General features: G+C 26.2%; 1 protein-coding gene across 1 annotated transcript; it reads left to right on the top strand.

The window, feature by feature from the left end:
* LOC107163265 (uncharacterized) lies at nt 1–27,864 on the top strand. The gene is made up of 13 exons (XM_015510593.2): nt 1–477; nt 17,974–18,109; nt 18,387–18,591; nt 19,573–19,786; nt 20,704–20,817; nt 20,888–20,991; nt 21,268–21,395; nt 23,148–23,790; nt 23,880–24,130; nt 24,970–25,765; nt 25,903–26,143; nt 26,216–26,553; nt 26,691–27,864. Exons 1-13 carry the CDS (start codon nt 291–293, stop codon nt 26,874–26,876), a joined length of 3,543 nt encoding a protein of 1,180 aa, XP_015366079.2. The 5' UTR covers nt 1–290; the 3' UTR covers nt 26,877–27,864.
* The last annotated feature ends 111 nt before the right edge of the window (nt 27,865–27,975 follow it).

The raw sequence follows: 27,975 nt of genomic DNA on the forward strand, positions 1-27,975 counted from the left end.
CTCGTCAAAGAGTGGAGTATAGTTGCAACTTGCAGTATACGTTACTTGTACGTCGTAGACTGTTGTCGTTAGAGTCGATGCTATCAATATTCAATTTTCAATACCTACGTCTGTTTGCTGCCGATTATTTTGACTGTTTTGTCGGTACCTACTTGTTCATTTAATTTCTTCGTTAATTTTCAGTCGAAATAGTAGATTCCTTATCACGAAACACGTGTGTAATTTTAATCGTAGTTCTGTGATTGTCATGAAATTAGCACTGGGACAATAATTCTTGGTACTTGTTAGTAATGAACTCTGTAAAAAATACAACTAAAAGGTTTGCCAATAGAAAGTTCTACGCATTGCCCGATGATTATGTTAAAGTGACAAAACCGATACAGAAGTCCGCTGATCCGGTGAAGCTTTTAAAGTATGTGGACGAAAATGTCATTGGCAAGAATTCTACATTCTCTGGACCATACGGAAGAAGAAAAGGTAATTAGCTTTGTATTTGCATGCCAACTTTTAATATATAATTTAAATTTCATATTAAGTATCAAACCAGCTTCCCGAATTGTTGACATATTGTTATTAATGCATTAATAACCTAAAATGTACTTATTAATGTTCTCAATAACATGCTATAATTTCTAATCTCTACTTATTCAATAATCTGTTTTCATCTTCTTAGAACATATTATTAAGTATGGATGAGTGTTTTCAAATAATTGGTAAATAGGTAATCCTATATTGCCTTGTATATTGCTTTCTGGGTATTCAAATCTTTTACAATATTGTATTTATAAGTCCATTTATTTTCTCTTTTGTCTCACATGAATAAACATTGTAAATCATAGGATCTACAACAAGCATCCACATATTCTTTATTTTATCATAATTTTTAGAATGTAGGTACTTACCTATTTAAATTAATTTAATAAATATAAAGTAGGTAGTAACATTATATTTAAAGCTAAAATAAATAAGTTTAAAAACCAAGTCTAAATTGTTGTATCTTGTATTTTACTTAGATTGATTAAAATTCACTAATTTATTTCTTATAAATTTTAACTGTTTAAATAAATAACCTGTTTAAAGTTGAGTATTATTTACCTAGTCAATAAAAATCACTATTTTTAATCAATTAAAATTTGTTTTCATTTTTAATAATGATATGCTTGGTTAGTAAATAAGGCACCTAGGTAATATATTAGATATTTATGTAAAATTTAATAATTTACAACAATATTTTCATTTAAAATATTTTTACTTATTAGGTAGGGTAGCGAGAATAAAAAATAATTGATAATATTTGTCATTGTGAGACTTCAAGTTTCAGTTTGTTAGATAGTAAAAAATATATATTGAGTTTATTTTATCACATTTATTTGCATTTACCCAATATGTATAACTACGTTCTACTTATTAGAGTTAAATAAAATTTAGGAATGTTTAGGTAGGTACCGAGGTAGGTACTAGATACTAAACAATTTAACCCTACTAAATATTTAGAATCTAAAAATACACAAATTTATCTCAAAATCAATTCTTGACAATATATTCTATGTCCTGAATTTATCAAAATATATTGTCCATATTATCTATATTAGGTACTGACGTTCTGTTAATGTTCATGTTCACTAATACCTTTTGGGATGTGGCTAGGCATTTATTTTTATTTTGAAGTACCTTGGTAAACAAATAATTGGTTTATTTTATAGGAATTATAATAATGTATAATACATATTATATATAAATATTTAATATTTTATAGCCATAATATTATTACTTTTTTAAACTAATGTTAGCCTACATTTTATGTATCTGTAACTTTAAAGTTTAAGTTTTAGTGTATACTCTATCTCAAAAGATAATCACTAATTCTACATCATAAATGATGGGATTGACAAGTCTAGAACCACATGCTCGCGGATTTTTCAGTTGTCAGATTGTAGATTCTTTTAACAGTGAACATTATCTTGATATCTTATGCCCCTTGTGTACATGCATACTACACCTGCATGTGTTGTATCCGTCTTACAAGTGTGTAACATAACAAATTATCTTTAATTTTTATAGGAGGTCAATTCACTCTAAATTTTAAACTAATGGAGCTAAATGTGATATGCTGAGCGTAAAATTTGCTAGGTTACACACTTGTAAGACAGAGACAACACATGTGGGTGTAGTTTCCATTTTATAAAAATCTTCTTCTTAATAACATAAAAAATTAATTCTGTTCTGTCCTAGTTCAAAAACTATGTGTTCTGGACCTGAAGCAACTTCCATCATAAAATAATACAGCCAAATTCAAAATTATAGGCACCTATTATATGAATAAATAAAGTGTTCACTTTCCGCAGAGAATAGATAAATCTCGAGATAAATTAATTTTGTAAAATATATTTTATTCGTCTCTTTCCTCAGAATATGAAAGTATCTTAGTATTACAAGATGTCTAATTTTTGTGTTCAAAATGTATTTCTTCAAAAAAAAAAAAACATCAATATAATATAATTAACCTATAAAAAAAAAGTGATTTATATAATTTTTATATACATATAAGTAAATACCTAATGGACATAAATTACCCAAAAAGGCAAAAATGATCTATTTAATATAAAAAGTTATAAGTTTTAATAAAAATCAATCAAATGTAAACAATTCAATACAATATAAACAAATTTTATCATTGAAACAATTAAAAAAGTTATTTTTAGTATTTACATATTCAAATGTTTGTTTTCTTTATGATTATCATAATTAATAACAAATAACAAGTGGTTTAATTGACAGTAAATAGGTACCTACTTATTAATCAAAGTGGCATACCACATACAGTTTATAATTGAGTCTTCATATATTGATAGAAATATGTGAAATATTTCTGTGATCTCCTGACTAAAAAAAATGTACTCAAAATAATTTGTGGTTTAACTATATCCCTTTTATCAACTGCCACTAATGGGTGTCTTCTATTCCAAAACTCTATGAATATTATTTTGTGCCATCACCATATACTCTTTTTTTTTTTTTTTTTTTTTTTATTTTATAATAAGACATTCCTAGCCTATAAGGCTATCTACATCTATGGATAAATAACATAATTTTTTTTTTTTTTGACTAATTTTAACATGATATAAGTATTTACAATTACAATTAAGAGCGATAATTACAGTAGTGACTAGTTATTTAATAGCATTATCGAATAAGATCGTGCGGGCGACCGCGTTTTAGTCGTCTTTGAGGTGGTTGACGTATGTGTAAGTTGAAGTATATTGAGCCAGTTGATTTTTGGAGTGAACTATGGAAATTTTCTGCTAGAGCTTTTATATGATCTTGAATTTTTATGATTCGGAGGTCTTTATGTAGATTTTCGTTGCGTATGAACCATGGTGCGTTTGTTATTATTCTTAATACTTTGTTTTGGAAAATTTGTATTTTTCTTAAGTGTGTCACTGAGCAGTTTCCCCAGATAGGACAAGCATAGGTAATTAGTGAGCGTAATAATTGCTTGTAAATTAATATTGAGCATTTTTTTTGTATAACTGATTTTTTGTTTAGGATAGGAAATAGCATTGAGAGGCGCTGTTATGCTTGTTGTAATTTAGAAGCTATGTGAGGCCCCCAGGACCATATACTCTTAATGTGCCAAATTTAGTACAAATTATGTATACCTATCTTATAAATAATAGTAGTAATAATAAAAACTCTATGTCCCTACACTAAAAGGCCTCTTCATTATGTGTTTTTGACGTATTTGTTTCTATTTTTATTTTCATGTACCTTGTACAATTTTTATTAATTCTAATTATATTTTTAAATACCTACTGAGCAAAGCATATTTTAGTATCAAAATTTACAACTATTGTGTTTTATTTTTCCTAAAAAAAATGTGTGCTCAAAAAATTGCTAGTAACCTAAAACTACTTGGATAATGCGTAAATTAGTATTATTATTTTATTATTAATTATTTAATTAGATATTATTATGATTAAGAGGTTGCCACACGGACATTTGTTATTTCTGTCTTACCTACATACAAAATGTCAAATTTTACATTCACAATAATACATTTTACTCTGTAATTTCTAAAATTAAGAATGTTATCTAGGGAATCTCTTAGAATTTTATTGATATTATTATTTTTAAGTAACTTATGGTCATTTTAAAATGTACAAAAAATAAAACATTTTAAGAATGGTCATAACTATTACTTAAAAATAATAATATCATTAAAATCCTCCGAGATGCCCTGAATAATATTCTTGTCTTAATATTTTATAAGAGGTAAATTCACTCTAATTTTAGAAATAACAGAGTGAAACTCTGTTTTACGGTTATTGTGAATATAAAATTGTCCACATTGCATGTTTATAAGTCGAAGACAACACATGCTGGAGGAGCTCCAGTATCTTAATAGTGATGTAGCTATAGTTAGTAAGTTATTATAGTTCTATAAACCTTTTTTAAAAACTATAATGTAAATAGTTACCTCAATATATAATGAAAACTAAACACCATATAAGGCAAACCATATATTAAATATACTATAATACTAAATAGTATGTTTATAGCTTGTGCAAAAATTAATATTAATATTAGCCATTTCTTAAAGAAATTCTTTGTATAAAAAATGTAATGATCAAATTAACAAATAATTTTGGAATTATCTTCAGTTTTATTGGTGAGAACTAAACTTGTTTGTTTAGATATATATATAGGTACAAACCATATTCTTCAAATCTTATTGCTAAAAGATTTAAAGTTATGTAATTATTCAGCATGGTTTTCCAAAAAAATTTAGAGAAATCTTTTGATTTATATAATAAATAATCCCAATATCTAATCAATCAAATTATTTGCGCATTTAAGGTTTCATTATAGCAACATTACGGACACTACCATAAATTAATTTTTAACATCTGGATTCTAATCTTTTAGTTGAAACAATTAAATTACCTATCCAATAGCAAATTTAAATAATTACATTTTATGAATTTTGATAGATGAATAGTTTAATTATTAAAAAATGTATTTATTTCATAGCTTAGATTTTTTTTATTTGAAATTAATTTGATTATTTCATTGGATTTAATTTAACATTTTATATTTTAAAAATCTAAAATTATTTACACAAATTTTCTTTTAAATCAATGGGTTATTCTTTTTTTGTTTTTGTTTTTAAGGATGTTTTTTGTAAACCTGTTAATTGTCTGTAAATGTAATTTAAATGACTACATCCAGTTTTTTTTTAAAACTAGTTTTTTTGTTGACAAATTTAAATTATTGCTTATATTGAACAATATTTGTATTTATTTTGTTTGTTTTTTTTATAATAAGAATGTATTTACTTTTAAAAGTATCTTATATTTGTTTTTCTTATTTCAGTATTTTGTAAAAAATGTCAATGTTTTAATCAAATTTTGTTTTAAATATTTGAAATAAAATATATTAAATACCTATTTTAGGTATTATAGTTTCATATAAATTTCTTGCTTAATTGCTTGTAATCTTTAAATTGACTCTGATTTCAAACTTTTTTTAATAATATATGTATGATGTAGGTATAGTGAATAATATAAATAAACAAAATGTTAATAGTTAGGTAGGAATAAAATAATAAAAATGGTATAGGTACAATTTTAATTTTCTAGTAATCAAATTTCTTACCATATATAAGTTATTCTTATCATGATGGAATTCTTATTTTTAAAGAAAAATACATCTAAAAATATGTTAACCAAGCATCTATTAAAATTCTATCATGAATGAAATATCACCTGGGAATCCTGACTTAAAATATTCGTATAAAATTTAATATAAGTTTTAATTTATCTAGTGTAAAAGTGAATGCCTACTTTATAATTTATACATTCACTCTAAATCTCTCACCGTCTCACTTATTTTCTAAATACATATTTGTACATAATTAAATGTATTGTATAATTTTATACTTGTTAGTATTAAGAGGATATCAACGCACTATTTGTTTTCTCTCTCTGAACCAGTTCAACATAGACAAAACGCATTTACACTAAATCGTTTTTTCTATATTTTTAAGTAATTTTAGAGTAAAATCACCTATTACAAAAAATATAGAAAATAAAATTTTTGAAGATTTAAACATAATTTAAGTTTACAACATTCTTTTGTTCATTTTGAAAGTCGAATAAAAAATCAAATAACAATAAAAAAATATAATATTGATATGTCATTCCCTCAAAAATATTATTCTCTATATTTTTGTGATGAGTGATTTTACTCTAAGTTTAAGATTACTTAAAAACATAGAAAAAACGATTCTGCATAAAAATGTGTTTTGCCTATGTTGCGTGTAGGCCAGAAAAAGGAAATAAATAACAAATAGTGCGCTGATATTCTCTTAAATAATAATAATAATTCGTTTTAGAGAAGCAGATTCTCCACTGAATGATGCAATTAACAACCGAGAACTTCTCTAGCCTTTATGTGTAATAATAGTTTAATATTATATTTAATATTTATCTGTTATATTGGTCCTTTATCTTTTTCTAAACTATATATTGAGCACTAGCCCTTTATGTAAAGTAAATTAAAATAAATATGATATCATACTTTGTGCTAAAATCTTATAAGTTCAATAAGTACCTGCCATAATATGGCATATGGTATATTATAATATTATATCCATGTTTAAAAATAACTACCTATTAAATTGTTTCATAATATTTTTACAATTAATAGTTTATAAATGTAATACTTTAAAATGTGGTTTTTATTAACTTTTTACTGACTAAGAATTCGTCAAGTTATTACTATTATGAACATCATGTTAAAATAAACAATTCATTTCCTGTTATTAGTGTATACATATGCCAATATGTTAAATTATTAATTATTTATTCTTGAATTTTTAAATAATCTGCATAACATACAGAACAATATTTGTATTAATCCATGTTAAACTGATGTATCAATTTATATAAAAATATTCTTACAAGAATTATTTAATTTAATTAATAATGAACTAATGTTTAATGCTAAAGGTGTCATATAGCAATCCATTCGGAAAAATATATGATTATCAAAATAAAACAAATTGAAATAAATTTTTTTTTCGCAATAAAATGTTCTCTTTCAGAAAATATGCTTAGCATTACACAGTACTTTTTCTTACGCCTCTATGACTTACCAATTTATAAGTCTATAAATAGCTCAAAAAGAATAAAGAAAAATTGATCTGAATATTTTAACATGTAAGAAATGATAGCCTAGATATGCTGTGAAAATTTTAGGAATCATCAATTGAGTTACACTAAGCTTAACTAATTTGCAAACAGATCCTCCACTGCTGTCGGTTTTAACTAGGAAAAAAAAAGCTAATTAAAACTAATTAATTTTGTTTAATACTGATTTCCCGAGAAAATGTTTTTACTTATTTTTTTTTTTTTTTTTTGGTTTTCTCTAATTTATTTGAAAAGTGCTGAGAATTTTTTACTGTTAACTCCCCTCCGGAAAAATTTACCAACTACATAGCTAACTAAATCTAATTTTCTGGCAGAAATTATCCCTATAGTTTAAAATTGAAGCATTTTTAATCCTCCATGAGCTAGGAAAAAAAATCATTGTAAGATAAAAACATTTTATCGTTCAGAATCTAAAAATTAATTTGTTTACAAGTCATATTTATAACCGAGCCTGTCTGAAATGTTGATCCAGGGACCGCCTCTGCACATTCAGTGGCCAACAGTGTTTTCCAGTTCGTTTTGCCATAAGATTGACACAAAAAAAAGGAAATTTATTACATACTATATAACAGGGATGGGCAACTGGCGGCCCGCGTACCTTTTTTATCTGGCCCGCGCTACATTTTCAAATTACTTCATATAGAACCTCATCCTCAAGAATCACATTAAATAATAATTGTAAATATAAATAAAGATAAAAAATAAATGTTAGTACATTTGAAGGACCTTTTTTTTTATTTTTGCTTTCTCCTATGCACTGCGGTCCGCTAGATTTTAAAGTACTTAAAAGTGGCCCTCTAGTTACTTTGAGTTGCCCAAGCCTGATATATAAGAACATTAAGAACTATTTAATCACCAATAGCTTAATTTATAAATATAAAGTAGGTTGATAGTGTGATAATTTGAATTATATTATATAACATATTAGCCATTGTATGGGTGTAAACGTATGGTTGCTGCAGGTTATATTATTATAATATACGGGCTGATTAAAAAACGTGAAAAAAAAATGGTGATGATTTTTAAGAATCGTATTATGGTATCCTTTCTATTTAGGTAACATGACATTGTATTTCCTATCGAATATCTGATCAACCCGTATTTGTATACTTTATTACTTTTTAGTAACATGATATTAAAAAGTGACTGTATGGATACAACTATTAAATATTTATTGTGTTTACACCTTCTATTGTCTACCTATTCTATACACTTTTTTCAAATATTTTTTTGTTATAATATACAGATTATCGGTCATTACCATAAACAATTACAATAAATAAATAAAATACTAATACACCTACAATATACGTATGACATCATCAGTTAACGCCAGAGTTTATTTATAATCTATGATAACTGATAAAATGCACACGAAAAATGTTATCACCTACCAATAGAATTATTAATTGTGTTGATCCCGTAGGCTACCTATTCTCACATGACATCCCTTAGTCCGTAATTCAGGTGAAGTAGTTTAATGAAGTATAATAGATCTCACTGTCTTAGCCACTGTAAATTACTCTATTCTAATTTAATTAGAGAAGTAAGTACTAAACTAATCACAATTCCTGTAAATCTAACTTCTAAGCTTTTTTTGTTTACCTAAGCTAAAAAAGAATACTCTGTTATAGAGTTACTCATCTAATGTGACCAATTTATATCGATAATACATATATCTAAATATCTGAAGTTAATTTTTTAATAGCCATAAATGATAGTAAATGTAATAAATAAATATACGTTTTAAAGTTTAGTCAGGGGTTCATAAAAAAGTTTTTTTAGTAGGTGAACTGGTATGGATATGAGGACACGTAAGCACGCCGTGACACATAAATCTAACCTAATCAAATTTAGTAGCGAAAACTTATGAATGTACATAACATATATAGATATTTATGTAAATTTTTTAATGGAGATTATACTTTTTTAAATTTGTTCGCTTATATAGTTAGCTATAAAAATAAATATTAGGCGCCATACTGTTATAAAATTGTTTATTTAAATATTATATTGGTTGTTCCATTTTTATTTTGTTTTATAAATAACCGAATAAATAACTTACCACCCACATCTTATATTTTAATATAATCTCAAAGTGAAATTTTACAAATTGGAAAATTATGCCAACTAATAAATAATATCTGTACAATTAATGTTAATATAGGTATACTGTAACAAAAAATTCTTTGGGATTTCTTCCATGCTTAGGAAATAATTATAATATCCGGCAGGTTTTAACTAATTTAAAGGCTTAACAAACTTTGATCAAGTAATTTTTTTTATTTATCAAATGACTTATTATTCACATATTTTTATTTTGTAATCAATATGTCACTTTAAAAACAATATTAATTTAATCACAATTCATAAGACACGTTCATCATTAATAACAATGTTTCAGGGCAGGTATAGATATTTATTTATTTATTTCACCCAGTTATCCTGGTAACCTTTTTCATTTTGAAAAAGTTAATTTTTGATTTGTAAGTTCTAGTCTGAATATAATTTAAAATATATTATTGTTGTTCACAATGTTCACATGATATATATGATTTTTCTCATATTTTTGATTATCAAAAAAAAAAATACTCAATGAATTAGTTTTTCTTATGGAAATAACTATAAAAGCTATTGATATAGACACTTGTATACATTTTTCAAAATACTTATTTCTAAATTCAATTTTTGATTATATTTAGATCTTAACTTGTATTATTTTAACAATGCCGGTATTAGAATTTAATCACTTGTTCATAGTTAAGTATTCAGCTAATCGTAGTACGCCAAATATTATTAGTGTTATACTGTTATTACCTACAGTTAACACGACTGCTTTAAATAATCCAAACAATGTTTGTAGATACGTGCGAATTTATATGTGTTTACAGCGAACAACTGCGTTTTTATCGGAGAGAAATTTATTTGTCTGGGGCATAAAAATAATATTATTGACATTTTTTCGAACTATATAAGAACGAATTTATGTTTTACCATCACGTTTTAAGTGTGGGATGATCATACGCAAGGTTCTAATATATATTAAAGTACCTGACCTTTATAAGTTTATAACAATTACGTGGGTAATTGTAGGATGTTATTCCGCAGTAAATACAATTTTTCAGTTTTGTGTAAAATACGGATGAGTTAACTAAATTTTAACACATTTTTAATAATTAAATTAATGATAGGTGATAGCTATATATAAGTAATATTGATTATAAGTACACAATATAGTACTAATTTATCTTTATGAATACAATATGTGTTCGTAATTTGTTATGACAAGTAATTACTGAAAAAATGTATATTATTTTTACATTCAGGACTTATCAATTAACAATAATAAATTAATCTATTTGTCATTTTTTTGCCTACACATTTGATCATATTAATTATTTTATTATTTGTATGTGTTTCCTATTTATAAAATAGAAAATAGAAAACTGTATGGCTATAAAGGTAAAGAAATAATAGAATTTGGTATAAAATTAGATAGTCAGTTTTAACAAATTTGAAATTATGTTGTATTTCAGATTTCTAATGAATGACTATCGGTCTTTCCGTGTTAATTTATAAATGTATACTTAGTTCAAGGGCATATAAACTTTTATTACAACGCTTTATTTGTTTATTTGTCATTTAAATTTTATATCAGTAAAATATTATTGAGATGGAAAACTTAAAATTAGCTTATTATTTGTATACTTACAAAATAAATGTTTTTAACACTAAACACAAATTATTTATTATGATTTACAATTACATCTCGACCAATAGTTTAAGTTTCAAATAATTTTACTTTACTTAGATAGGTTTACTAAGCATGGAGACATTTTTTTTTTGTTTAAAGGTAAAGGTCGACTGTTGATAATAAGCTGTTTACTCTGTTTTTGCTAATCAAGGTCTATTGAGAAATTCATTATGCATAATATTATAGTTGATAAGTAAAATTGCACTAGGTACGAATAATAATTTATAGCCACTAAACAGTAATCTGTGGTATAGAACGTTGTTTAAACTCAGACACTCTGTTATTGAGTTATAGAATATATTATCAAGACACAAGTGTCACTTCTTAGTCACTTAAAAAACAAATTGAATTATGAACCCTATTATTTTTTTATGTACCCCTACCATTTCATTATGCTGATAAATATTTTTTACGAAAATCAATACAATTTATAAAACATTGAGGTATTTTTAAGAAAACAATTTTCTTCTTAATTATTATATTTATTATCTATAATACCTATTGATAAAATTGATTAATCTCCAAGTTTAATATTTTGTTGTTTATACCTATTCTCTTAATAGTTTTTTTAATCTCAAAATTAAGTGTACAAATGTATTTTATATATTTAATAATGCTCTTCACTTTAAGGCTCTATTTTTCAGATTTCAGAATGGTAAATAAAAAACAATATATTAGGTCAGTGTTAATTGCGTAATTATTTGTATTTATACGTATATTTTAGTTTCTAATAAATTATAACACTTTCCGTGTAATGAAAGATTATATCAGATGATCTTACAGTAATATATTACTTTAGAATTATGTGTATTTATTTTATTGATTAAATAATAAATTCTTCCAAAATCTGAGCACTCTGTTCTTAACGCTCTATGCAAAGTTGCAAATATATGCAGTGTTAAGTTCTAGCTTCTATAGATTTAAACTTTGAGCAAATCAATATCATACGATACGTACCTAACCAATTACATTTATTTTTAGTTAAGTATTATCATTGATTATAAATACATATATAATACATATACATATATAATTAGTATTTATAATTAATGGTATTATACACTGTAATTATCTATATACGTATAATATAATGTAGGTACGCTTAGAATTTTGTCTTTTTTTGTAACCATTTATAATAATATGTATATGTCAAAGTAGTGTATGATTATAATAATATTTTTATACTAGTGGGAAGTACCTTTATTATTTTGTCTACCTAGTGCATAATTATTATTTTATAATTTATAATAATAATTAATAATAATGAACTAGTCAGATTGTAATAAATCCAGTATGATATTCTCAATTATAAACTATTTTTTTGTATTCTTGAAATTTTCTCTAGAGTTTAAATAATTGAACATTAAGTATATAAGGATATCGATTTTTCAGTAATAGTATTTAAAAATACACCAAAGTAGGTTTGATTAGAATTTAAATAACGTAGGTACTTCAAACTATTAAATTGTAGTTTTATAAACGATTTAATTATTTTTATACGCGCGGAAAATTATAATAATAAAAATACCATTTAAATGTCTAACCGCTACGAACTACGTCAGACTTCCAGAATTATTGATATATAATAACTTTCCTTTGACTTAAATGTGTATTATAATTTTTTATTTTTTATTTATCTACATACGTAATAAAAAAAATGATTTCCAAACATTAATAGTTAATACATTAAAGGGATTCGATACCGTTATTTTCTGTCTTAATCCAACACGCATGAATCATGATTGTAGACGTGTTCTCCTCAAACTTAAGATTGATCTAATGAAGCCATATGAATTCTTAAAATTTGTCGTCAAGACTTCTTGAGATTGATTTCCCCATATTTAAAATATTATTCCCCAAATCCTACAAACTTTATATTAAAAAGGATTAATCATAACATTTTTATATTTTAATTTTTGGAGAAGTTAAAATCAAATAATCCGAAATGTGGAGGAAAGTCAATCTAAAATAGACTTGGACGACAAATTCAATTCTATTTTCAAAACTCTTATCGCTTCACTTTATCAATCGATAAGTTAAGCAATTAACATGGCCAAAATATATGGCATGCACTCTGCACTCCTGTTTATTGTTTGAGACTAAGACAGAAAATCACGGTATTGATTCTCCTTAAAGGATTATGAAAATAATATTGAATGTGTTTGTATCATAGTAATTAGTAGTTGTTAAAAAAAAATGTAAATATTATATTTTGTAGTAAAATACATTGTTGGTTTTCAAATTTTTCAAATTATAAATATACCTACATATTTATTAGAAAAAATAATGTTGCCAACATTTGGCAAAAGTATTTATTTTTCGATTAAATAACTTTGTAAAAAGCTAATATTAATCAAAAAATAGTCTGATATAATATGTTATATGCATCTGTTTATAATGTTACATACAAAAACTACTGTTATTGTATTATATAATATCGCTAGACCATAACTGAAAATAAAATTAAACATTTTTTTTTAATATGAATAATAGACGCTTATCAGTTATCATTTTTATATTAAAAATATAAGAACTCTTAAACTACTTCTAAAAATTGTTGAGGGGGCATCCCCAGTTAGCCTTGCTTTACCTTAACTAGATTTATTTACAAAACCTCAAATACATATTTTGTTTTACGTGTTTCGATAAAATTGTATTATATATCATGATAATTTTGAGTGTATATATTAACTCTGCATGTAGAGGCAGCTGGTATAAACAGATGGTGTGCTGCAGGGAATCGTTGGTAATTACGCAGTTATAATATAACGTCCTGTGTAAATACAACGGAGGAAACTGAAAACTTTAGGTTAACGATAACATTAATATAATTTGACTGGAATGTGTTTTAAAACATTCGAAGAAAAAATTGTATTCTGTATTGCGTAGAATCTTTTTTTTTCAGAAATGATTGTGCGTATACATGATATAATATGATTGTCAATCTTAATAAGAAACATTGTAAAGAATGTCATATTATTTTATGTTTATTATCAGTCGGCCGATTAAAATTATAAAAAAGATCGATGACCACTTTTAATTAATACGTAATTTATATCTATTAAAGTATAAATGTGGTATTAAGAAATCAATTAAACAATTTATAGGGTTTTTATATGTATAGTATATAATATGTAGTATAGCATGTACTATATATTACATGCGTTTTTAGATTTAATGCACCTCATGTCTTAATAGTATTTTAAAATAAAATTATTTTGTAGAATGTTACTCGATTTTATTTTCATAATAATATATAGGTAATGGACTTTAAAAAATAATATATATTTAAAAAATTTTTCACCAGGGTTTTTTTTTATAATTTAATACTTAATAATTTTAAATGCCTCTAATATCTTTTTTAAATCAATGTAACTACATATTATTATTTCAATTTGGTCGTTTACAATATCGCCATTTAAGTTTTGAGGATTAAGGGTTGCCAATATTTTAGGTATAAGTACTAAATGTCTTCGTTTTGCCACTATATTATAATATAAACTATAGTTATAAATAATAAAAATATATTTAATACCTATAAATATTATATTTTACATTGGCGTTTATCGTTAATGAAATCTCTATAAGCGAGATAATAAGTTTAACCATTAAAAATACTCAATTATAAAACTAAAAAAAGCGGATAAGTCGTAGATATAGCTCTGCTGTACAATAGGTTACAAGCAGTGGGTTACTGATGTAATGGATAGAATTAAATTTCAATCCAATGATATTATATCATTGTATACGAAAAAAAATTCTGAGCGGAGACGATTTATCTGTCTAGGGTATATTATAGATTATTAAAAATCTTCAAATTTTACATTTAAAAAGAAAATTGTTTATGAATTTCTAGCTTACAAATAAATTTTTACCGATATTAATTTAAAAAAAACTAATTATCATTGAAAATTGCAAATAATACCTATGAATAGTTCAACTTAATTCGACATTTTTTGAAAATTTCGTGTTGGATAAAATATACTTATATAAACATTCGGTGAAAATTTCATGTATCTATTGCCATTTGTTAAAGTTATATCAAAAACCAAAATCGATTTTATCAAAAACTGATTGTGCGTAAAAATTCCCGTTTTTTCCTTAATTTTTAGTTTGTTTATCCCTATAATTAAGAAAAATATTAGAAACTTTTCACTTTCTGATCTAACAAGGTACTGAAGTCGAAAATCGAAGCATATTTAATGCCTCAAAACATGATGATTGACACAAAAAAAAAAAAAAAAAATACAAAAACTATAACATCCTTAGTACGTTCAACTTAAGATTTAAATGTAAATCGTATAATCCTGAATCATTTCTAAATAATATGCAGTTAAAATTCGTAAAACCTTAATGCATACATAACTTATATACCTAATTCATTTATGTAAATAATTACTTCTATATTTTATTTATTTATAAATATAAACGTGAACCATAAACTTTACTTCGATCGTTATTTATTATGTATTGTGTATTTGTTGTGTACTTATTAGTTTTTACTATACTCTCTATGAAGCGCAGTTCCAAAAAGCTATGTCGTCTAATTTTTTCGGTGACTTCGGCAATACCGATATCAGGATATAATTCATCGAATAAAATAGTCGAATTTGTAGCTTATGCACAGTTTTTAACCTTATCACGTCTTACAAATAACATTGACACAATAAAAACTATGTTCGATATTAAATTGTATGAATACAATTTTTAATTGATAGTATTTTGCACTCGCTCAAAGTCTAAAATGCCTGTTTTCTTAGTCTATTATTATGATCTTGTTAATCTGGTTAATGTTAGAATTGTCCGTTAAGTGGGTAACCATACATAATATAATATATAGGTTCACGAATCAGAAAAGGGTGTTTAATTCAGTCAATTATAATAAGTATAATATTAATTTACAATAGGTCATTCTGTTATATGTCGGTAAAAAGTATTTATTATATGGTTCCGTTCTTACGATTTGGTCGGTAAGAAAAAATAGGAGCGAACATTTGTTGTATTCTATAACAATGAAATACTGCTGCAGTAGTATGAGAACCGCAAGATAAGCTATAATAATGACGTATAGGTATAATGTGTTTACATAATCCTTTTTATATTATGAGTGAATCGAGGAATGGCGTATTGGTATGACAACAATGTGTATTTTTTATTTTATTTTTGTCGATCATCACGTTTTAGAGAAAATATTTTACTTCAAATTTCAAATCTGAAAGTAGGTTTTTTTGTAGCAAATTTGCATTTATATTCTTAGAGATGTGTAAAATTAGGATTTTCCAAATACTTATATCTTAATAATAAATAGTGAAAAAAAATTACTATGATAAACCAGAATATTAACGCAATACTTGTTTACAAAAACATTTTGGTTCATAAATCGTATTACTGTGTTCACTAAATATTATTTATTACAATTTTCCAAACACGAAATTTAATTTAAAAATTAATGTTTGGTTTTGAGATTTTTGTAGGTAGAAGTTTTAAAATCTTTAAATATTAATTTTTTAAAGTTGATTAGTAATTTTTTTGTTTCTCGGTAAAAACTTTAAAACTTTAACATCTTACAGCAGTTAAAAAATATCGAAAACAATTCAATTTTTTAAGTTTTTACATAAATTATTCCTCAAATAAAATTTTAATCATTCAGTTATATAATTGAAAAAATATTGATCACGGAGTCTGATATTTTCAATATTTTGGATACTATCTATTATTTTCTATATACAATTAAATATTCTAAATAGGTTAACATTTTGTACTATCTACTCATATTACATATTTCAAAAACACATCATCTAACTTGTTAATTGTTATGATAGACTTGTATTGTACGAATAATAAATGAATACAATTTGTATTCGTCTTAATGTACGTGCAATTTTTTGGAACACATTTTAAATAAAATCAACCTATCGAAATCGAAAAATATATTAAATAATAATAGGTATTAATTAATTTTAAAATATCCTTTGAAATATATTATGTTGATCTCCAATCTGACTCATTTGCTAATAAATGTTCTTTCATACGTCGCGTCATACCTTTATAATGATTTATCATTGATTTCAAATTTAACACATCCATCATGGATGTCCTACTCACAAAACCAATTATATGCAGACAAAGGCCTCTAATTTTTCCCCCTACAATTTTTAAAGTTGATACCTATCTCGATGTTTTTTAATTATATATATTTGCTATTTTGTATGATTATTTAACGATATTTTATTTTAGAACATTCAAGTATCGCATTTAATCACTAATATTTAATTCAAACTTTTAACTATTAAGTTACCAAAAATTGAGCCATCATAGTCGATGACTGAAGGCTAATAAAAAAAAAGTTACCAAAAAATTTTTTATTTGGTAAAAAAACAAGACTACCTGTGCAATATACATTATATAAACAACATTATTTAATTGTTATGCAATTAGTTTCATTTTCATTAATTAAATGTAGAAAACATGTATTCATCAAAACTAACCATTTATTAAACATTGGTTCATTCAAAGTTAATTTATACCTTTTACCTATATGTTTGGTTTGTATCAAATAATATAATAATAATATTTTTTGGATGTTCATGAAATAGTTTAATAAAATTTGTTTATTTTGTAAATTATTATCGTAATGCTTACAAAAAAGTTTTAAGTTTTTGGTTAATAAAATAATTGTAAAAACGGTAAAAATGTATTGTTTGAAATTTTGAATGTTAAAATTATCATATAATTATACAAAATGACAAACATAGGTAGGTACTAAACTTACATTCTTTAAAACTATAATAAATAGATTTGTATTAAAGTTTTTATCAAGGTATATCGTATTTATAATTTCTTCAATTTTCTATACATCTACCTACTCAATGCAAATGCTTCTGTGATAAGCTCTATTGAATTATGTGTCCTGCAAAGGCGCTCATTATTTTAAATGACATGGGTATGCATGTTGTGTAAACACAATATTACTAAATATGTTATGCTTATTTGTCTGTATATATATAGTTGTGTACTGTGACTACGCAGCTTCTGGGAAATCACTGCAATTTATTGAAGACTACATTCTTAAAGAAGTATTGCCCGTCTACGGTAACACACATACGACAACGAACGTCACTTCGCTACAGTCTACTCTATACAGGTAAAAATATAATATATTATATCCATTAAAATAATTGACACCTAGTACTTACCATGATATACCTGTTAGATTTCGTTAAATATAAAAATACACCCTCTGTTTATTATATTGAATGTGTGTATAAGGTTCAGTAAACAATTTCTGTTTGCGAATTATATGACAATGGTATTTTTTGGGTTTCCCGATAATAATTAATTCACTAAGGGTGTTTTTATCGAGTAAACAATTATTATTTAAGCTAAATTTAAAACATAATCATTATATTATATTGTCATAGACACGAAGCCCGTGATATCGTTCGTAATGCCGTCCATGCTTCAGAAGAGGACGCGGTTATATTCGTCGGGAGTGGATGTACTGGCGCCGTTCATAAATTGATACACGCCATGGACTTTGCATCTGATGAAATCAAACCAATAGTCCTGGTCGGTCCTTACGAACACCATTCGAACTTATTGCCTTGGAGAGAAATTGGCGCTACGGTAATTATGTGGAATGAGAGTTTAGTAGCTGTAGATAGATCTTTGTGTATTTTATACACGCCATACGGAAGCAATAATAATATTATTGTTTAATGTCGTAAATTGTTTCATCTCTACCGCTGTCGTACTTGTTGAATTTTAATACGATTTCGACGGCCGTGAAAATCTGTATTAACTATTAAGTATACACTTACACTATATAAATAATATGTCTCATTTCGTTGACGAAGGTATCGATGTACATCTATAGACAATTATATATCTAATTTTGATCATACAGAATATGTAGTGATTATATTAACGTAAATCAAAACGATGGGAGAAGAATCACTCTGTGGAGTATACTATAGGCTAGGCATCTATTAAGTAGTAGAAGTGGATAGTAATCCGTTTCGTCACAATAGACGCTATTTTATTATATGAGGACAATTCCGGTATTTGGTAATGAAATATAAAAATAACCTTGGTCAAGAATAATTTTGTTTCTACTGTTCGCGCCTTGATGGTCGTATCTAAAACAACATGTTTTTATTATAATTGTTGCTCCAGTCGTTGTCAAATAATAGTGATTACGATTTACGACTTGGCGCTATTTCAATCGTTTAAAATATGTATTATGATATTTGATTGCATGCCAAAATGTCCGTTTTTCGATTGATTAGAGCTGTTCTCGTGTTTCCTTCGAAAATGTTTCTTGTATAAAAAAACGTGATTTACGATTATTGTCAAAATATATAGTTAAATAGAAAAAAAAACATTTATTGTTTAGAATTTAATGTCAAACGGCTTGACAATTTTCCAACGAAAACATCTTACTTACTATTACTTTCCTTCCCCCCCCCCTGTATAATAACCGTTCCGAATTAAATAGTTCTAAATTTTACTTGCGACCTTTTATTTCCTACGTTCCAATCCTGATTTTATTTAATTTTTTTAACAATCAGTGATTATGGATTATATAATTATTTTTCAACTTCTTAGGTCATTCGCATAGCGGAAACTAAAGAAGGTTTTATCGATCTCGTCGATCTCGAAAATAAACTCCGATTGTATCAGACAGTTAGTCCAGGAGCTCAAGTAATTGGTTGTTTTTCCGCCGCCTCCAATATTACCGGAATACTCGCCGACGATATTGCAACCACGTTGATTTTACACCAGTATGGAGCACTGGCATTTTGGGATTATGCATCTGCAGGTAATGATTAAAGTTATTGTAGTTTTGGCTTTAAAAAAAATATATATTTATATATTCTAAATGGAATGATGCCGCTAACGGCCTTAAGGTTTTGTGATTTATATGTTTATATTTTTATACTATTTATACTTAAATTTTATAACCGTGTAAATATTTACAAGAACTAAAATAAATATATTTCATATATGATGTATATAGCACATAATTCTGATGCAAACCAACTATTAATTAAGTATAAAACACTTTCTACGATTGATGTAAATATGTATTTTTTCAAATAATCGTAGTTTGTGTTTGTTAAATTGTTCCCTCTAATTTCTGAAATTTACATTATATTTATTTTTAACTGAACTTTTATGATGTTTATTACAAAATATCCCAATGGCCAAAATAAAAGAACAATAGGTATGATGAGCAAATCAATACAAATAAAGTAGACAAAATAATAATAATATAACCAAATAAAAAATAAAAATATATTATTATTGCATAATAATTTATCATACAACTTTTTGTAGAAGATTAGCTTGAAAACTCAACTTAATGTTATAGGTACTACAAAGCTATATTATATTTTATTTTTTTTAAACACACGTGTATTCAATTTTTTATAGGTTTTTAAAACTTCCTTAATCTATTGCACCTAGTTATTTTTTTTAAACAATGACTAAGTCAACTACAATAAATAACTCATTTGTATAGATGCATTATGTTAAGTTATTACTCAAAGCGTCCATGATGATAAGAAATCTTCAAAATCGTTATTCGTCAACAAAATGATAATATTGTTTGTAAATTTTAATCTATATTGTGTCATACCTATTATATTATAGTAGTAGTATTTAATGTGGTAATGTTTATTTAAGACCCACTAACTCAAGTAGCATGTGTGCATTTTCATTATATTTTTTTTATAGCTCCATATGTGGTTTTGGACATGAATCCTTTGTTTCCAGCCAATGACCAAGCCGTATATAAAGATGCTATATTTTTCTCTGGTCATAAATTTGTAGGCGGAATACAAACACCAGGTTTGTAAAACTATACTAGAATGCATATACTCTTATGGTTGTTTAATAAAGAAATGTATGTACTGTACAGGTGTATTGGTGGCCAAAAAAAAACTTTTTAAAAACAAGGTGCCAAATGGTAGTGGTGGTGGTGCAGTATTTTTTGTCTCAAGAAAAGATCACAGATACTTAAAAGTAAATATAGACTATAGTTGAGTTGGGTTGTGTGTGTATCATAGGTGGACACTTGTGGAGGATTAACTCTCTCTCTAGACATTTGTTTTGCCTTTTCCCAAAATGTTATTGAATTTTTCATCTGTGGATCATGTAAATAGAAATCAAGGAGCCGGCTATTTGGCTTAATATAATTCTAACCTACCCTCTAAAAAAAAAATTGAACTAGCTATCCACCTATTGTATATACCTAAGATACCTATGGTACCTAAAATATATTATGTATACTAATTCTAGGATACAGAATTACGAGAAGAAGGTGGAACTGGGGCTATTGTGGAATCCGTGCGTTTGGGTTTAGCATTACAGCTCAAACAAAATATTGGGGTACCATTCATTATGGGCAGGGAAGAAAAAATTACCAAGTAAATAATACATCTAATTTTCAGTCATTAAAAAATATTTAATGTTTTTGATAGTTAACATTATTAAAAATATTAGCTAAATATAATTAGTAATAACTACTAGGTATTGAACTAAGGTTTTATCCAACACATTTTTCAAATTTAACTAGTGTCATACAAATATTACTGGTTTAAGATTAAACAAAAAAAACTTATTTAGAAATCTTTTTTGTACTCTATATCTACTCTAATGTATATAGTATATTGTATATACCAGGGGTGGCAACTTGAATATATCCACAAGCCACATGGATATATATAATGATATCAAGAGTCTAAATGTCTAAATTTTATAATTTTTATAATTTTATCGTTTGTAAGTAAGTATTGGTTTTTTTTAATAAAATGATAGTCGTATACGACTATAAAGCTATCCACAAATTGGCCACTCCTGGAGTCTTGGTATATACATTTATAGCACACAAATAGATAATAAATTAAAGATATCATGCTGTTTGAAAACTTAACAGTCTTATTCAGTTAACAAATTATATTTAATTTTTTTTTAGTTTTCAAGAGTCTTCAAAAATAAACTGTTGTACACTTAGTAAGAAATATTATAAATCATTTACATATTTTAACTATAGGTGCCATGCAGTGTCGGATCTAAAAATTATGCATCCCGAGGCACAACATAATATGATCACCCCTAAATGATATGGTTATGAGTTTTAAATTTTAAATTTACACCTTTCGATGATTAGCGCCCAGGACATGAGTCCAGGATTGCTCTCACCCCTTAGATCCGATACTGATACCATTACTAATAGCCATCTAGATCTAGAATTATGATTATATAGTAATTTTGCTTAGATCTTGGTGCAATTTTTAAATTTCTTAATATTATTACTTTTTTATAAAAATTAATTATTATTTATTACATTTAGGATATTTCTGTTGTTTCTCTTTAATATTTGAATTTAATGAAATAGTTAACAAATACTGTAGAGTATTAGAATTCTAACTTAAATAGTAAGAATTAATAAAAGATTTAATAGGTAATGCTTATACTCTGTTCAGCAAGAGAACACAACTGTGGATCCTCCTGCGCCACCCTGATTATGAAACTGGTCTCCAAATGCGGGATATTGTGTCAGAGAACCAGTTTTAGTCAGCGTGCAACATGTTTTTTTGCCGAATAGAGTATAGTAATAGCCATAATAAATAATCTTAAATTATGTATTTAATAGTTACAGATTCGGATAAAATAAAATCAGTATTTTTATTTGAAATATGAGTTAATTATTCTCTATTCACTACTTTAAACTTTTAGAATATTAGAAGAACTATCCTATTTATATACATTCTAAAATTATGCGCAATAACTTATAGGTGTGGTTATAGTTATTTTTGAAAAGTGCATATTATTGTTATAGTGTATATTCTTTATGGCCTCTAAAAATAACATCACCAATATATTGGTTGAATTATTAGAAACATAATTAATATAAGTTAGTCATAAATTATAATGGTATGTGATTAGAATAAGAATTAAATATTGGTATAGGTATGCACCATGTATAAATTAATACAATTATTTTTTAATTTGTACATATTATAGTTTTTTAATATGAATTAAATATTATCAAATATCAGTGATCTTGAAATAATTATAGAAAAAAAAAATGGATTTATTTTACATTATTATGGTGAACCCTATTTCTTATCAGATATTATTATATTAATAATAAACCTTTTTTTTCTTTATTCCAGAATGGTATTAAGTTTTTTGCAAACTATGCCGGAAATAATAGTCTTAGGTAATTGCTCGCAAACAGTGAGACGGCTACCGATTTTTTCAATGTTGGTGCGGCATCCTCGTGGTGCATTTTTACATCATAACTTTGTGTGCGCCATCCTCAACGATGTATTTGGTGTACAGGCCCGTGGTGGTTGTGCTTGTGCTGGACCATATGCTCAAGACCTTTTGGGTATCAGTGACACTCTGGCTATAGAATATGAAAATATGTTATTAGAAGATGACCGTCTGGATCGGCACCACTTGCGCCGGCATGAAGAACATTCACCATTTGAGATGCTCAGGCCTGGTTTTGTTCGTATATCTTTGCCATTCTTCATGTCTGATAATGAAATATCGTATGTACTTGAAGCTCTGAAAATGGTGGCCACTGAAGGCTGGAAACTATTGCCACAATATACGCTGAATCCAGAGACAGGTGAATGGAAACACCACACTAACAATGTTTTTCGTGATCGTAAGTGGTTAGGATCAATTCGGTACACTGATGGTAAACTATCAGTGCCGGAACGTAAGATTTCCGTACAAAATACATGTCCAGCCGATTATGCTGAATGTTTGAAAACAGCAAGAAACACATTCAACAAAGCAAGAAAAGTAAGTTTTTTGATTGTGATTGTCTTATTTTTTATTGATGACTAACAATATTTATATTAATATTTTTTTTTTTTATTCTATTTTTGTAGATGGCAAAACGATTTCCATTGCCAGATCAGAGGAGTATGTTTACAGAAAATGCTGAGAAGTTACGTTGGTTCATGTTGCCAAGTGAAGCTCAAGACTTATTGTTGGGACATTCGTCCAGCCATATTAAACAATGTGTCCCGTTTTCACCAACAATCTACCATGGATCGCCTTGTACTTCTGAATCATCAAATGTTTCTACTCCAAATTCATCTTTAGCGAGATACAACAGTTTATCTGCCTTAGATCATGGGTATTGTTATATAAATATGCTTTTATAGTGTTCCTTACATTATGAAAAATTAATATTGCTAGTTTAAGATTAATCTTGCCTAATTTTATACATTATCCATCAAAAAGTTAATATTATGAATGGTTCAATTTCCCCAATTACCCAAATGTTACCATGTAACCATAACTTGTTAAGAAAGACAATAAATAGAAAATAATTATTTACTTCCTGAAAAACAATTAAGAAGAATATAGTTAATTATTTATAATCAAAACAAATAATGATATTAAATAATATATATTATTATTTATTAGGTATTCAAATTTAAGTGTTTAAAATGTTTTTGATGTTTTGGAATCAACTCTATTTTCCACGACTTAGTATAAATTAAAAATTATATACGATTTACTAAATGTAATAAAAAAAATTAATCTAGATTTTATTACATCAAAACATAATACAAGATACAGTATTTTATACAATATTGATAATATATTATTTCATGTTTTATCCTGTGCAACATGTTATACTGTTGAAATTTGATTATATGAGAAAACTCCCAGACTGCATCATTTGTTTTTATAAAAAGTACATAGTTTATAATTGATAAGCAAAATAAATGTAAGACTGATAACCTGCAAATATGACTTCCTTAATAAACTAATTATAATAATTCACTTTGAAGAATAGATATCAATAAAAATAATATATCCTTATAATTTACAATTAAAATAATTATAAAAGGTTAGGCAACTCAAATAATTTAATTTTTTGTTCTTAGTAGGTAAATTAAATTATATTTTAAACTTAGAAATAATTGAATCTATTTTTTAATCAAATAATTGCATTTTTTGTTTTAGTTTATCTGTTCGTATGAGATCTTCGAGTGGTAGTTCAGATATGTTACTGCCTAAAAAACACTTGAGTCCTGTTGGACTAGTTTCTCAAAGAGAAAGATGTTACAGTTTAGGTTCAAATCCTGATCAGTTTAAAAGGTTACGTGAACGACAGTGTTCTTGCAGTAGTCAAACTGAATTAAGTGATTCTGAATCACGCACATCTTGCAATGATATACAGCATGATGAAAGCATCCAAGCTTATGTACAAGAAATGACAAAAGAATTTGTTACAGAAATTAAATCTGAACTGCGTGAAGTTATAGCTACTGTTGACAATGCATTGTCAGAGAGTTCAGAAAGTTTGAATGTTATAGATAAGCATAATAACATTTCCAAAAGTATTTGCAAAACTATGCCTAGAAATAACTCAGTTCCAGTAATAACTACCACACCATGTGAAAATGGCCTTGAGGAAAAAGTCATCACGCGTTTGTCTGAATTTGCTTCAGAAATGAAATCGGAAATACATGATATGGTTAGCTCTGTTTTAGCTTCTTCATCTTCTTTGTCGGATGAGAATACAGACACCATAATGGAAAAAGAAACGGATTCAGAGAGTGACAAAGAAAACAATTTAAAACATCCAAATCTTAGCTCAACAGATAGTGGTATAAACATTAAGACAGAACCAACTGAAATTAATTTGAAAAAGTTTAAATCTGAATGTATTGTAAATATGAATTATGAGAAAAATGTAGATTTTGCTGTGGCTAGGTGGTATTGTCCAGCAAAGCCCATTTGGAAACCAACAATTGAAGTGAGTATTTGATATTAAGAATGTTATTTCAGTAGTTGAACTGTATTGGAATACATATTCTATTCTATTCTATTATGTTATGTAAAATGTATACAAAATACAAAAACTAAATTTTAAATCATTATTTAAAATTAAAGGCTATTAGAGAATTTAAAATGATTCGAGATGGAGATCGTATAATGGTTTGCTTATCGGGTGGAAAAGATTCATTATCATTACTTCATACACTTCATCAGTATCAATATTATGCTTCATCAAAAGGTATACATTTCACATTGGGAGCCGCTACAGTTGATCCTGGCAGTGCGGCTTATAATCCTAAGCCCCTTATACCATACTTAAAAGCATTAGGAGTTCATTATTTATATGAAGAACAAAGTAAGTAGTTTTATAATTGAATAAGCGTTTACTTAATGTACAAATAAATGTACATATTATATTTGTTGACAGAGATTCTTGAACAAGCTGCATCTACTGAGTGCCGCTCAATTTGTAGTTTTTGTAGTCGTATGAAACGAGGACGTTTGTACTCCACTGCACGAGCAAATGGTTATAATGTTCTGGCTCTTGGTCAACATTTGGATGATCTGGCTGAAAGTTTTTTAATGTCGACATTTCATAATGGTCGATTGAGATCAATGAAAGCTCATTATGCAATTAATGAACGCGATCTCCGTGTGATCAGACCATTTGTTTATGTCAGAGAAAAAATGTTACGTCAATTTGCAGAGACTAAAAAATTACCTGTCATCTCAGAAAATTGTCCGGCATGCTTTGAAGCTCCCAAGGTAAATACTGGTTATAGTATTTTAATAGTTCTAAATGACGATAAAATTATTACAATTTAAAATTAATTAAATAATGATTTTTTTCTGTTGAAGTTAATACAAAATTTATATTTCTGCGCTTTTTGTTAAAATTTTAGGAACGCCACCGAACAAAGCAATTACTTGCTCAACAAGAAATATTGTTCCCACACTTGTTTGCATCATTACGCTCAGCATTACGGCCCTTAATTAGTTTTCGGCAAACGGGCGAAGAAACCAAAGCATACCATCGCATGACTGGATTTGACTATCTATGTGAAAAAGATTCAGAAGAAGAACCATGACAACCAAAAATGACTTAATTTACCATTTTTTTCTTACTATTACAATTTAAAAAAATTTAAGACATTTGAAATATTTCCTTCATGTATGTTTGTTATATCTAATGATTATTGTTTGTTCTTTTATTTATTTATATTTTTTGTTAAGTTATACGATGCTTATGAGTAAGTATGCTTAAGCTGTAAAATACGTATTATTATTATTTAAAGAAAAAGATCTTAGTAATATTTACTTATATCTAATTTATAATTATAAATTATAATTAATATAAGACATGTAAGTTATTTTTTTATGGTACTTGTATGTTTCCATACTAAGTGTAACTATTTGACACTATTGAATCATTACATATAACATACCTACCTTAAAAAATGTAGACAGATATTAAATTAATAAATATGGTTTATTGTTATTTTTGTTTAATACTATAGATTGATTGTATAAATCTTTGTCAAAACTAATGATGATGGATAAAATACAATATAATAATTAAAATTCTGTAGGTATGTTTAAAATTTTGAAAAAAAAACATTAATTTGGTGTATACGATTAATACAATTTCAAACTATGTGTCAACTAAAAGTATAAAAATTATTTATTTATTTATTTTTTTTTGTACTTATGTGGAATGTGTAATTTTTTTCAATTTTGTTATTTTTTTCTTTTATTTGGTTTATAACCACTAATTTTAAGAACATAAATACAATTTCAGTTTATGTAAGTTATTGTTTTGAACTATAAATTATATTTTTTAAATAGACGTTAGCCACTATAAGCATTTTTACTATGAAATGTTACAGCTTTAAGTAATTTGACACAGTATTCAATTTTAAGGATCCTTGGTTAATGTTGATTTTAATAAATAATAATAAATTATGCATTATTAAAATTGTGTGTTGTATAGCCGTATAGGTGTATACTATATAGGTACCTACTCTTGTAATAATCATACAAATACAAATTTACGTAAACGTCACTGAAACTCACAAATGAACTTTTTGTCTTTTAATGTGTTGTTCTCGACTTTTGTACTTGTTAAAGTAAAACGATAGCCAATATAGGATACAAATCTCGGCAAGTACAGTTTCATTACTGAACTCA

This window comes from Diuraphis noxia, unplaced genomic scaffold (genome assembly GCF_037042655.1).
Source record: "Diuraphis noxia isolate RWA-SAM2 unplaced genomic scaffold, SU_Dnox_SAM2 contig0003, whole genome shotgun sequence".
NCBI lineage: Eukaryota > Metazoa > Arthropoda > Insecta > Hemiptera > Aphididae > Diuraphis > Diuraphis noxia.